Source organism: Mus pahari, chromosome 6 (assembly GCF_900095145.1).
Source record: "Mus pahari chromosome 6, PAHARI_EIJ_v1.1, whole genome shotgun sequence".
NCBI classification, from domain to species: domain Eukaryota; kingdom Metazoa; phylum Chordata; class Mammalia; order Rodentia; family Muridae; genus Mus; species Mus pahari.
In genome coordinates, this window is record NC_034595.1 from 86,861,906 (window position 1) to 86,875,873 (window position 13,968).

The 13,968-nt window shown below is 48.8% G+C and overlaps 2 protein-coding genes across 3 annotated transcripts in view; both read left to right on the forward strand.

Moving 5' to 3' along the window:
* The first annotated feature begins 487 nt into the window (after positions 1-487).
* Positions 488-9,173, forward strand: Cnr2 (cannabinoid receptor 2). 2 transcript variants are annotated; one of them, XM_021200839.1, is made up of 2 exons: positions 488-740; positions 5,579-9,173. In XM_021200839.1, the coding sequence occupies exon 2, from the start codon at positions 5,625-5,627 to the stop codon at positions 6,702-6,704; it is 1,080 nt and encodes a 359-aa protein (XP_021056498.1). In that variant the 5' UTR covers positions 488-740; positions 5,579-5,624; the 3' UTR covers positions 6,705-9,173. The 2 variants fall into 2 exon arrangements, with proteins under 2 accessions (XP_021056498.1, XP_029395897.1); XM_029540037.1 differs by having other exon boundaries at positions 494-763.
* A 553-nt stretch (positions 9,174-9,726) lies between these two features.
* Positions 9,727-13,968, forward strand: part of Fuca1 (alpha-L-fucosidase 1) — a 17,152-nt gene continuing 12,910 nt past the window's right edge. Inside the window, exons 1-3 of the mRNA XM_021200292.2 lie at positions 9,727-10,128; positions 11,911-12,045; positions 13,074-13,211. Coding sequence (XP_021055951.1) covers positions 9,749-10,128; positions 11,911-12,045; positions 13,074-13,211 — 653 coding nt within the window. The 5' untranslated portion in view covers positions 9,727-9,748. The remainder of the gene's footprint in view (positions 10,129-11,910; positions 12,046-13,073; positions 13,212-13,968) is intronic.

Consider the following 13,968-nt stretch of genomic DNA (forward strand, 5'->3'; position numbering starts at 1 on the left):
TGGGAACCAAGCTCCAGTTCCCTGCAAGTACGGCCAGTGTTGTTAATCTCTAAGCCATCTCTTCCAGCTCCATGCGTGTAGTGTGTGTGTGTGTGTGTGTGTACTATTAATTGTTTTTGAGACAGGGTCTCACTATGTAGCTGGCCAGGAACTTGCCACATAGAACAGGCTGTCCTCAGACTCATAGAAATCTGCCTGCCTCTGTTTCCCATGTGCTAAGATTAAAAGTGTGTGCCACTACAGCAAGCTGGATAGGTCTTATATACATTTTGAAAGGATCAAAAAAAAAAAACTCGCCAGTTCCCAGTTTCAAAAACTAGAACAAATGTCCTTAGTGCACTTGGCCTCCTTAAGAATGGGTGGGTATTGTTATTGTCACTTCACAAGTGAGAAGAGGGACTTGCCCAAAGTCATGTGACAAGAGTGACAGCGTCGGACCCAGAGCAGCTACTTATACATCAAACACCATCAAACACATCCTTGCCCTAGAAATAGATCTTGTAGAAGGCACGCATGTGACTTGCAGAGGATGTCTCTATCTGTGTGGAGACAGGGATCCGGGCTTCCTGTTGCCGTGTGCATCCTGTTGTTCTCTTGTTAGGATGTCCATCAAATGCGTGCATTTCCTTTCCTTACTCTGGACAGTAACAGTTGTCTGCGACCGCGCTGTGCCTGAGTGAGCAGAGGCATAGGCACCCGCCGTGGCCACCCAGCAAACATCTCTGCTGACTCTGACTGGGGTAAGGCATTCCCTAGCAGTTAGGTAGGTAGTTAGTAGTTTGAGACAAGAGTTTTCCTATGTTGTCTAAGCTGGCCTTGAAGTCATTATGTTATACAACATTAAACTTACAGCAGCCCCAGCCTCAGAACTCACTAGATCCTGGCACAGAGCAGTCTGGCCTTAGCCTCCTGATTGCTGGGATTATAGGTATGTGCCACCATGCCTGGCAATCCTTACTAGAACTTTTATTTATTTATTTTACTTAAAAAAAAACTTTTATTTATTTTTAAAATGTTTAAAATTTTATTTCATTTTTATTTACTTATTAGCAGTGTGTGGGGGGAGATGTATATGTAGGTGTGGATGCATGTATCAGATATCGTGTGTCCTGCTCTGCTGATGTCTAACATGCTCCTTTGTCACAAAGGAGCCCAGAGCTAGGCTGGCAGCCAGCAAACTCCTGTGAGCCTCTGTCTGCTCCAGACAGTGCTGAAGTTATGGTGTATGTGTGGCCAGTCCCAACGTTTTATGTGAGTGCTGGGAACTAACTCAGGTCCTTAAGGATGTCCTGTCCACTGAGCCATCTCTCCAGCCAACACCCTTGCAACTTGAATTCTTATAGTGTCATATGGATGAAATCAAGTTATGACTGGGGATAATATTCTTGAATTGTATCAGAGATTTATTTACGTATTTTGTCTGCATGTGTGTGTATATGCATGTGTATGTGCGTGCGTGCGCGTGTGCGTGTGCGTGTGTGTGTGTGTGTGTGTGTGTGAGCGCGTGCGTGCGCGCGCGTGCAAGTATCACAGCCGGTTTCTGGAAGCCAGAGGACAAGTTGCTCTGTTGGCTCTGTCCCTCCATCTCTATTTAGGTCCAGGGGTTCCAACTCAGGTTGCCCGGGAGGCACCTTTACCAACTCCTCTGTCTCCCCAGCCCCAGGAGCAGTAGTCTGCAGAAATTAAATTCTATACTCTCGGTTATTGATGTAGGTGAGGGGCAGGCAGCAGGTAAAACGGGCCCATGCGTGCAGAGCATGCTGGGGGGGCTTGTGCATGGGGGAGAGGGTGGCTTTGGAAGGCTCCACTGGACAGAGAAGCAAAGGCAAGTCCCGGGGGGCTATGGAGCCAGAGGTCAGAGGGCACATTTCTCCAGAAGCAGCAGATGGCCAGCTGGGTGGGGTTTGGGGGCTAGAGCGGCCCCAGGTACATGCCCTTGTAGCACAGGGCACTGCTGTGAACCCTTTATGTTCAGGCAGCCCAGTGTACTGCAGTGGGCAGTGGACTAAGCTGCCCATAAACACACAACAGAAGTCCTACATGTCACTGAAATTTTCTCTGTCTACATAGGGATGTGGAAATACACACACACACACACACACACACACATACACACACACAATCACACACTCACACATACACACACACAAACACACACATGCACTCACACACACTCACACACTCACACACATACACACACACATGCACTCACACACACTCACACACATACACACACACATGCACTCACACACACACAGAGTCTATTCTGCGATAAAAATAAGGAAAAATATGTCAGTGGTAAGGCTTTTGTGAATGTGCACAGCCTTAGATTTGATTCCCCAGCACCACAAAAATAAATAAATACAAAACAGAGCTAGGCTGTCGTGGTGCACACTTGAGAGGCAGAGGCAGGTGGATGCCAATAGTTTAAAGCCAGCCTGGTCTACATAGAGAGGTCCTGCCTCAAATAAATAAAAAACGAACAAATAAGAACCAGGAACAAAATAAAATAGATTAAATGTATATATCGGTTTATCAGCTTACAGTGTCTGACTTCCTCTCTTCCTTTCTATGCTGAATTTCCTCCTGCTAAAAGATAAGTGATTTTTTTTTTTTTATAAAGGTCTCTTAGAGGACAGTTTTACTTTGGACGGTTGATTGGTTTGTTGGGTACAGATAAAATTTCCCCTTGCTGACTTTGAACTCCATATGGACAACAAGTTATTTATTTATTCATTGATTTTTGAGACAAGGTCTCCCTAGGCTGTCAGGGCTGGGTCTGAACTCAGTCAGTCAGTAATCCAGACAGGGCTCCTGAGTCGCTGAGACACAGACCCAGTCACCAGGTGTCCTCCTCCTCCTTCTATGTGGGTTAATTTTGAAATAATATTTATTGCCTTTATTAATCCCAACACTGGGAGGCAGAAGCCGGTGGATCTCTGAGTTCGAGGCCAGCCTGGTTTACAAAGCAGGCTCCAATGCAGCAAGGACTACATAGAGAAACCCTGTCTTAGAGGAAAATAAAAAAAAGCTGGGCAGCCTTGGCTCATGCCCTTAATCCCAGCACTAGGGAGTTTAGGGCCAGCCTGGTGTACAGAGTGAGTTTCCGGACAGCCAGAGATGCATGGAAAAACCCTGTCTCAGTAAAACAAAATTATACTTGTTTATTTATCCATTTATTTATTCTCGTGTGTGTGTGTGTGTGTGTGTGTGTGTGTGTGTGTGTGTGGCAGTGTGTTGGGGGACATGCCATGGTATGCACGTGGAAGTCAGAGGACAATTTACATTCTACCACATGAAGCCCAGGGATTAAACTCAGTACATCAAGAGTCTTTCTCTACCTGTGGAGCTATCTCAATCACCTCTGGCCTTTAGTTAGTTAGTTAGTTAGTTAGTTAGTTAGTCAGTCAGTTAGTTAGTTTTGAAGTTTTGGGGTAGCATTGGCTGTCCTGGAACTAGCTCTGTAGACCAAGCTGGCCTTGAACTCAGAGAGATCCATGCCTCTGCCTCTGCCTCTGCCTCTGCCTCTGCCTCTGCCTCTGCCTCTGCCTCTGCCTCTGCCTCTGCCTCTGCCTCTGCCTCTGCNCTCTGCCTCTGCCTCTGCCTCTGCCTCTGCCTCTGCCTCTGCCTCTGCCTCTGCCTCTGCCTCTGCCTCTGCCTCTGCCTCTGCCTCTGCCTCTGCCTCCAGAGTGCTGGGATGAGAGGCCATGTGCCACCACCACCTGTCCTTTCTTTTAATTCTTTATAAAATATACCCAAGGGTTGCATAAATCTCTTGCAAATGGGAGCCATAACCCTACCAGCTGACACCTCTGAGAACTCTTGCTTGTTCATTGATCACTCCCAGGCTTATGAGTTCAAATTTCATGGGCTCCTAGATAGAATATTCCCACATTACCTGTTTAGAAAAATTGTCTTTTTAGAGAGATGTTTAACTTTCTTTCTTATGAAGTTTAATAATGCTTCATACAATATTCACTTGTTCTAAGTTTTTTCTTCCATATTCAGAACATGCTTATATTAAAAATGATTCATTATGTGATATTTAAATAAGTGGGACTTCTATATCTTATCTAGTACAGTTATTTTTTAAGACAGAGTTTTGCAGAACCAAAGATGACTTTGACCTGATCCCCCTGCCTTCACCTTCCAAGTGCTGTGTTTGAGCTACGTTCCCTACAGAAGTATAAAAAAGGTTTGTGTTCGAGACAGGGTTTCCCTTTGTAGCCCAGGCTGGCCGACAAACTCATAGAGATCTGAGTATGTCAGCCTGCCGAGTGCTGGGATTAAAAGCATGCACCACCACACCTCATGAAATATTTATCGTTTAGAGATTATCTTCCCATCACTTGAGATGAAGCCAAAATATTGTCTCCCATCCCCAAACAGTTACTAAGCCTTTAGTATCTTACCAAAGCTAGAAGAACACAGAAATCAAAATGAGATATACGCCAAGTTTGGTGGCATACCTGTCTGGAATCCCAGTTGCTTTGAAACCCGAAATAGGAGGGTCTTGAGTTCAAGGCTACCCGTGAGACCATGTCTCAAAAAGCAAAAGGGAATCTGGCCAGCAAGATGGCTTTGAGAGTAGAAGTGAGCAGTGGGAGGCCTGAAGGCCCGAGTTCAAATCCCAGAACCCCTGGTAGACCTCCACACACACTCTGTGGCACACTCATGCCTGCAATACACATCACATGTGAGCACACATGTGTGTACACATACACTAATAATAATAACAACAACAACAGCAACAACAACAATAATAATAATAAAGAAAAACAATATCCCTACATCTTTAGTTCCACTTCTAGATTTTGATCTCTTGGCTGTTGGCCCCTAGGAATTCCCCTGGGTTTCAAAAGGAAGTTTCAGGATTTGTCTCTTTAGAAAACAAAAGACCAAAACATCTTGCAAGTTACTTCTGCTTGTTTGGAAACAAAAAGACCTAGCTTGAAGAAAAAAGCTAAATGCTTGGCAGCTAACTATAAATGGATATTTTGGGGGCTGGTGAGATGGCTTAGCAGTTAAGAGCTCTTCCGAAGGTCCTGAGTTCAAATCCCATCAACCACATGATGACTCACAACCATCCATAATGAGATCTGAGGCCCTCTTCTGGTGTGTCTAAAGACAGCTACAATGTACTTACATATATAATTATAAATAAATCTTTGGGGTGGAGCAAGTGGGGCAGAGCAAGCAGAGGCCCTGAGTTCAATTCCCAGCAACCACATGATGGCTTACAACCATCTGTATAGCTACAGTGTACTCATATAAATAAAATAAATAAGTCTTAAAAAAATTTCTTTGTGCTGGTGCAGTGTTGGCACATACCTTTAATCCCGGCACGTGGGAGGCGGAGGCAGGCAGATTTCTGAGTTTGAGGCCAGCCTGGTCTACAGAGTGAATTCCAGGACAGCCAGGGCTACACAGAGAAACCCTGACTCGAAAAACCAAAAAATTTTTTAAAAATAAAATAAATGGATATTTTCGGCACCTGGGTAAATGCTTGATTGGCGTCAGCTCTCCAATGACGTCATCACCTGTTAACATTCAAGGATTCTTTTCTCCTTGCCCACAGCCCAGTCTTCTGGGACAGCTCCAGTAGAAGAAGCCAAAGCCCGTCCATGGCGGGATGCCGGGAGACAGAAGTGACCAACGGCTCCGACGGTGGCTTGGAGTTCAACCCCATGAAGGAGTACATGATCCTGAGCGGTAGCCAGCAGATCGCCGTGGCGGTGCTGTGCACCTTGCTGGGGCTGCTGAGCGCCCTGGAGAACGTGGCCGTGCTCTATCTTATCCTGTCGTCCCGGCGGCTCCGCAGAAAGCCCTCGTACCTGTTCATCAGCAGCTTGGCAGGAGCTGACTTCCTGGCCAGCGTGATCTTCGCCTGCAACTTTGTGATCTTCCACGTCTTCCACGGGGTCGACTCCAACGCTATCTTCCTGCTGAAGATCGGCAGTGTGACCATGACCTTCACGGCCTCTGTGGGCAGCCTGCTGCTGACCGCTGTTGACCGCTACCTATGTCTGTGCTACCCGCCTACCTACAAAGCTCTAGTCACCCGTGGGAGGGCACTGGTGGCCCTCTGTGTCATGTGGGTCCTCTCAGCATTGATCTCTTACCTGCCGCTCATGGGGTGGACTTGTTGCCCTAGTCCCTGCTCTGAGCTTTTCCCACTGATCCCTAACGACTACCTACTGGGCTGGCTTCTATTCATTGCCATCCTCTTTTCCGGCATCATCTATACCTATGGGTATGTTCTCTGGAAAGCCCACCAGCATGTAGCCAGCTTGGCTGAGCACCAGGACAGGCATGTGCCCGGGATAGCTCGGATGCGGCTAGACGTGAGGTTGGCCAAGACTCTGGGCCTGGTCCTGGCCGTGCTGCTCATATGCTGGTTCCCTGCACTGGCTCTCATGGGTCACAGCCTGGTCACCACGCTGAGTGACCAGGTCAAGGAGGCCTTCGCCTTCTGTTCCATGCTGTGCCTGGTGAACTCTATGGTCAATCCTATCATTTACGCCTTGCGGAGTGGAGAGATCCGCTCCGCTGCCCAGCACTGCCTGATAAGCTGGAAGAAGTATCTACAGGGCCTCGGGCCAGAAGGGAAAGATGAAGCCCCACGGTCCTCAGTTACAGAGACAGAGGCTGATGTGAAAACCGCCACGGAGCCGGCCAGAATTCCAGGCTGCTCCAACTGCTGACACCACCTGTCTTTCTACTGGAAACAACCCGAGTCAGAGAAGTCCGTTCACTCCCTCGAGGAGAGAGGGGTTCCAGACCCGGATTCTTTCTGAAGTCAGCTCTAGGGTAATGGAAACAGCGCCCCTTTTTTGCTAAGGAATGCTGGTTTCATGGCTGGAAGGGGGCCTGGCCATGCCTACCTTATCCAGTCTGTGGAGAGGGGCCTGTAAGAACGGCAGGCGCTGTTCACATCAAATCAGGAAACCCTTCTGACTCCAAAGACCTAGAGGCCAGAGGGGCCTCCAGAGATGATAATAAAGGGTTCAGGAGATCTGTGAAGACAAGGGACCTGTTCTCTTGGAATCTAGAGTACCCCAGCTGTGAGGCCACTGCCCACAACTTCATAGATGTCCATGTCTTCCATAGGGTGGATTCTAGACTGTCCTGCTGAAGATAGACAGAGAGACCAGCTACTTCTGGTTCTTGCTTCATCCTCTGTGGCTGTAGAGCTATGGGAGGCTCCACCTTCAGGCTACCCTTGCCTCTTGATGGTTAAGAATTATGATGCCCTTAGGACCCAGGATGTTTAGTTACTTCCTTCAGACAGAGTCAGGAGCTGTCAGCTCAGGGTATCTTGTTGGGAAAGGGCCCTCTTGACATCCTGATAAGCCTTGAAAGCCATTATGACCTTAGGTCCTTAGGGGCCCTAAGGAAGCCGGGTTCACTGGAGGTACAGAGTCTCCAGAGACCTCTATTCCTTGTGACATTTTGCTGTGTCTCACATAGCAGTATCCCAGTCTAGCCTAGCTTCAGTATAAAGCAAGATTTTCACACAGATTCTTTGAGTCCTAGACTGTTCCTAGTGATGTTCGACTCAGCCCCCCTGGCCTCTTCCACACTCCTGAAGGAGTTGGGAGGGAAGCCTTCCCGCTGCAGACTAGGCATCCTCGATCCACAGCCCCATGCTGTGTCTCTGGGTGCCCGCATTTGCCCTTCAGCAAAGGCTGCAGTCCCAACAGACGGAGGTTCAAGGCGCTGCTGGTGGTAAGAGGGGTAGGTGGCACTGGGGACCACAGACACAGGGAAAGGAAACACTCTTAAACATTTAATACTTTGGCTTTTTAGAAGATCCAGCCAGCAGACAGGACTTCCCCGTTGCCCAAAGGAACTAACAGGGTGGTGTCCAGTGCAAAGAAAAATCAGCCTCCGTAATAAAGCAGGGCAGCGCACTCGGCTATACACCCTCTCATATGCCTCTGCAAGAGGACTGTTGCTTTCTCTGTGAAGGTCATGGCATCTCACTTTATTCTTCCCAAGACAAGCTCTGTGCATCAAAAGCCGCTGCAAATTCTAATCGCTATTTGGGAGGATCAGGGGAAGAAGTTGATTCGGCCACGCTTAGTGGTTTGTATTTCAACATCAACTTGGGGAGGAAAAGACAGAAAATACACGCTGTTTCCTTATTACTCCCCAAAGGAGGAAGTGCTTGGTTCTGTCAACACAAGCCAGTCTCTCCAAGGTTCCAGACAGAGGAGGCGGGGGTATGGTTTCCACAGCTGTGAATTCTGGCACCACCTTTGGCCCACACTCGATCACGTGATCTTGGGCAACCCCCTGCCCTTTACCTTGCTTTGGTTTCTTTCTCTGTAAATTGGGAATGGTGGGAAAGAAGATGTTCTCCAGGGGCATCAAAACCTCTCATTGCTCTAACATGCTGTGGTTATCTCTGCAACCATGGAGACCATTGTGCCATATGGACCACGTGACTTGTGGCTCTCATACTTCCTGAAGTTACGGGCACACACATACACCACTGGGTGTGTGCTGACTGTAGAAGAATTAGGTGACTGGTCAAATGAGTTTTAGAGATTTTCACAGGGCAAGAGGGTTCTCTTGACTCTCAATTTTTCTGGTCTCTCAGTGGTCCCCTGTGTGGGTCAGGCATGCATATTTAGTGGTGCCAGACTGAAGCTCAGGCCTTCCGGTGTACCAAGCAAGAGATGTACTCCTGAGTCAGGTTTCCTTCAGTTAGATGCTAACTAAGCTTTCTGAGAGACCCTCAAAGTTTTTGAGGTGCTCAGTCAGTAGAGTGCTTTACCTACATGAGCCAATCTCTGGGTTCAAAGGTCAGTACCACCTAAAACCAGGAATGGCAGTGCCATCCCTCACCTGTAATCCCAGCACTCCTGAGGTACAAGCAGGAAGATCAGGAATGCAAAGTTACTGTAGCTGTAAGTTCGAAGCCAGCCTGAGCTCGTTGAGACCTCCTTATCTCAAAATAAATTTAAGTTACAATTCTAAGTTAAACTAAAATGTTTAGGGCTGGAGAGATGGCTCAGTGGTTAAGAGCACCGACTGCTCTTTCAGAGGCCCTGAGTTCAATTCCCAGCAACCACATGGTGGCTCACAGCCATCTGTAATGGGATCCTGGTGTGTCTGAAGAGAGCAATGCTGTACTCATATACATAAAATAAATAAATAAATATTTTAAAAAAATGTTTAAGTACCTCAGAGTTCTTGTTAAGTTCAACGGACAAAAGATAGGCCAAAATAACCACGTCTGCCCTTAATCTTTCAGCAGCCATTTCTCTCCCTCTGCATAAAGCTCCTTCTAACCTTGTTTCTAAATCTCTTAGGCCACGCTCCAATCTGCTAAGCGCCACCTGCTGGCTGTATGTATAGCACAGAGAACCCACGGCTCCTAAATAGTCACTAAATTAAACGATCTGGCTTCAGCCTTCCCCTGAAGATTGGTGCAACAACGTGGACTTCTCCCAGTTTTCCCCACACCTTGGGTCTTTCCCACTTGCGGGGGAACCCAGCAATTAAATCCTTAGGGGAGTCTACGGAATTTAAATTCAATAGATCAGAACCAGCAACTCCGCCTTAAGTCTTTCTCCCTTTCAATGCCAGAGGGCGCTCTAGAGCCGGCGCCTCAGGCGATCTGCAGGACAGCAAGCCTTACCCCGCCCTCTTTCCTTCCAAGCCAATCGCTACTGAGAGGCGGGGCCACTCGCCGGCGCTTGCGTGTTAAGAGGGGGGCGGTGCGGGCCCGGAAGCAGGGATGTGGAAGCTGAAATGTGAGTGGTGGGCGATGGACTCAGGGATGCTGCTGCTGCTGCTGCTGGCTGCGGCCCAGGCAGTGGCCCGGGCTCCGCGCCACTTCACTCCGGACTGGCAGAGCTTGGACTCGCGGCCACTGCCGAGCTGGTTCGATGAAGCCAAGTTCGGGGTGTTCGTGCACTGGGGGGTGTTCTCGGTGCCCGCCTGGGGCAGTGAATGGTTCTGGTGGCACTGGCAGGGCGATCGGATGCCGGCCTACCAGCGGTTCATGACAGAAAACTACCCGCCCGGCTTCAGCTACGCCGACTTCGCACCGCAGTTCACAGCGCGCTTCTTCCACCCGGATCAGTGGGCCGAACTCTTCCAGGCTGCCGGGGCCAAGTGAGTGCGGGACGGGCGCGAGGCGGGACCAGGCAGGCGCTGGCCTGACTTCCGAAGGTCCGGGATCCTGCGTTCTGCATCCCGGAGGAAGGAGCACTGATGCTAAAGAAGAGACTCCAGATGAGGATCAGTTTAAAAAAAAAAAAAAGTTAAGGCGGAAAAGCACTGGGTGGTACACCTGTGCGGAGAGAGACTAGAGCCAGGCTACACCGGTGTCTCGTTTGAAAGGTCCGGAACACAGCCCAGATTCCTGTCAGTGGCCCTGAGTTGTGGACCTGACCTGTCCCCTTAGGCTACAGTGTAGCGTCCGTGGAAGCTTGTAAAAAGATGCCGCCTGACTTCCCTGTAGCCCTGTGCCTCTAAAGGGAGAAGGAAGGATGGGAGTTTGGGGTTGCTCTTTGTTGGAGTCTCCCTCTCTTCTCACTTGCTTATAGCAGAACCCAGAGGAGGAAGGGGGTTGTTTGGGCAAAGCGCTCCAGAGGAAGTGCGTTTTGAGGGCCCTCTAAGCCAGAGAAAATATTGGCCGACTTTGGATGCGGGATTTGATCACCACTCCTGGCTTAGTGCAGTCCTCCACTCTCTTCATTGATTCTTCTGCCAAACTCCAACTTTCTTTTCTTCTTCTTCTTCTTTTGTTTTGTTTTGTTGTTGTTGTTTTGTTTGTTTTTTTCGAGACTGGGTTTCTCTGTGTAACCCTGACTGTCCTGGACCTCACTTTGTAGACCAGGCTGGCCTCGAACTCAGAAATTCTCCTGCCTCTGCCTCCCAAGTGCTGGGGTTAAAGGCATGCGCCACCACACCCGACTAACTCCAACTTTCTGTTCCCTCTGGACGTTAGGTTTTCTCCTACTGAAGGGAAAGGCTGTGTATAGCTGGCACTTAGTATTTTGGCCAAGTAAAAGGCCTGAGGGAACAGAAATTTGTCTTCTTGCCATCTTGAGAGCCGTGATTTACAAATGAAAAAAGTTCCAACCTTTCTCCAGACTTCCTGGTTAATGGACAACGGGGTTAACTAGCCCAGAGAGAGGAAGAAGCCTGGTGTCCTACACTGCAGATCTACGATCTGGAAATGAAAGCTCCAGAAAGCTCATGTGACCATTGCACCCAGGCTCTGCAAGCTGTACCCAGAGGACATGGTTATTTGCTTGTTGAGTGGGAAGGGGTTTTATGTTTCAGAAGGACTTTTTAAAAGAGGAAAGAGATGTTTTGCAGGAAGGACTGTTTGTGTGAACCTAAGATACTGCCCTGAAGTCCAGGGGCCCCTACACCAGCTAGTGGTGAAATCTCATGTATATGCTATCTTTTCCTATAAACGTAAGTGATATATTGAATGAACTGATTATCTCAACACTTATTTTTTTCAGTCCCAGATATTTGAGCCTTTGTCACCTTAAGTGACAGTTAATTTTACAATACTGGTTAAAAACCGAGCAGGTGCTTGTGTCTGCTTTTGCTCTTGCCAATAGAACAGGGCACAGGCTTGAAACAGGTTCATCACTTATTCCCAGAGGGCTGAGCCTGAGAGCTAAGAAGCACAGCTTTTCTCTTGCCTCCCCTCCACCTCTGGACCTCCAGTGCTTCCATCCATTGAGTCATACCTGCATGGGGATATTATCACTGTAGAAACATCATCACGGTTGTCAAAGTGACTCATCCCAAGGGCCTATCCTCTCATCAAGATCTGCCCGACAGTGTTAAAATTCTCAGGCATGCCGGGCAAGGCTGTGGTTGTGGACATTGCCCGATGACTCCTTTGTTCTCATTTGGTTTTGATGCCTGCAGGTATGTCGTCCTGACCACAAAGCATCATGAAGGCTTCACAAACTGGCCAAGCCCTGTGTCTTGGAACTGGAACTCGAAGGACGTGGGGCCCCACCGTGATTTGGTCGGTGAGTTGGGAGCAGCAGTGCGGAAGAGGTGAGTATCTTATGGACAGCCAGCGACTCCACCAATCTCCCCATCCAGCCCTCCAGAGAGCCAGCCTGGGTCCCCTTGTTTGCCTGCTAGGGTCATTTAGCCAGAGAGCAGATGGGCTCCCAGACTTTGAGTTTGAGACTTGGTGCTTTTCACAGGACCAAACAAAGGTGGTCCAAAGAAAGTTCACTAGGGTACAAGACACCTGTCAACTTTGCAGCTTGCGAAGGATTTCCATGGGAGAACTTGCAATACAGAGCCTTCTCCAGTATGTGGGAGAAGCCAGGGACTGGGTCCACGGTGTGACATTTGTGCAGTGTGCCATGAGCAAATCAGGGCAATTAGCACTTCTAGATCCTTAATCCTGTCTTTTCTTTGAGTTAGGGACCTTTAGTCTCCTTTCTTCTGCTTCTTTAAAGAAGTATTTAATACAGATGGGGATGTAGCACGTGACTGAATGTTTGCCTAGCACAGATGATTCCCAGTACCATAAATAAAGGAAGGAGATGATAGCGGTGCATGCCTTTAGTCCCAGCACTCAGAAGACAGAGCCATGTAGATGTTTGGGGCCAACGTGGTCTGCATAGCCAGTCCCAGACTGGCCAGGGCTACATATTGAGACCCTGTCTCAAAAATGTATGTGTGTGAAATAAATTATTAAAATTAAATAATAGATCTCAACTTGCTTAGGCTGGCATCCAAGCCCACTTGGTAGTCAAAGATGACCTTTAACTCCTGACCCATCCCCCTCCAAAGTGCTGACTCCAGCCCCAGCCTGAATTTTCTTTCTTTCTTTCTTTCTTTTTTTTTCTTTTTTGATTTTTTGAGACAGGGTTTCTCTGTATAGCCCTGGCTGTCCTGGAACTCACTTTGTAGACCAGGCTGGCCTCGAACTCAGAAATCCGCCCACCTCTGCCTCCCGAGTGCTGGGACTAAAGGCGTGCACCGCCACGCCCGGCTTCTGAATCTTCTTAAAGCAAATGGTTTTCCCTGTGCCTAATGCCAGCTGCTGCTGTGTTTTTCTGTTCAAGGAACATACGCTACGGCCTCTACCACTCGCTCTTGGAGTGGTTCCATCCACTCTACCTACTTGATAAGAAAAATGGCTTCAAAACTCAGCATTTCGTCAGGGCAAAAACGATGCCAGAGTTGTACGACCTTGTTAACAGGTAAGAAACGGGTGCCTGGGGCCCCTCCACTGTAGAGTGCTGTTCCCAGGCTCGAGCTCAAGGCTGCTCTATGAACCCCACCCCCACCCCCCCCACCCCTGTACAAGACATCAACATGATAAAAGTGGTGTTTATATCAATGCAAAGCTTGCTTCCCTCCTCCCCTTCCCACAGCTCAGAGCTTCTGGGCTGTGCTCACTCACTGATGCCATGCCACAGTCACGGGGACCTGGCCGGTGCATGTCAGAGCCAGAGCTTCGGAGCCTCGTCCCTTGCCATTGGGCCCTGTCAGGACCTCAGCGAGGTCACCATTCTCAAATCCACTGCTTGCCACGTGGAGTGGTTGCTAACTGTAGCTTTGCTACCCCACCTAAGCTCTGAGAAAAGACTGTGCTACCAGCCCCCACCCAGAGTCCCTTGAATCCAGGGATAAAAATCACAGACACACATGTCACTCAGATTCAACTTGCCTTTTTGTCACAATTGGTGGGCGCTCCTTATCCCCCCGCCTGGAGAAGTGCATCCTTATCAATACTCTTAGCTCTGCACCTCTCCATCTGCCCTCAACTTAGTTGCTCAGTTACATCTTGTTGCTGATCAACCGCCTGCCTGTGAGAGTGGCCACAGGCCGGAGAGCTCACGTGGCTGGTCACCTTTTCTCCCTCTGAAGCATGGTGAACTATCTCTCTCACCCCCTCCCTCCCTTCCTCTCTCTCTCTTTCCCTCCTTCTCCTTCTCCTTCTCCTTCTCCTTCTCC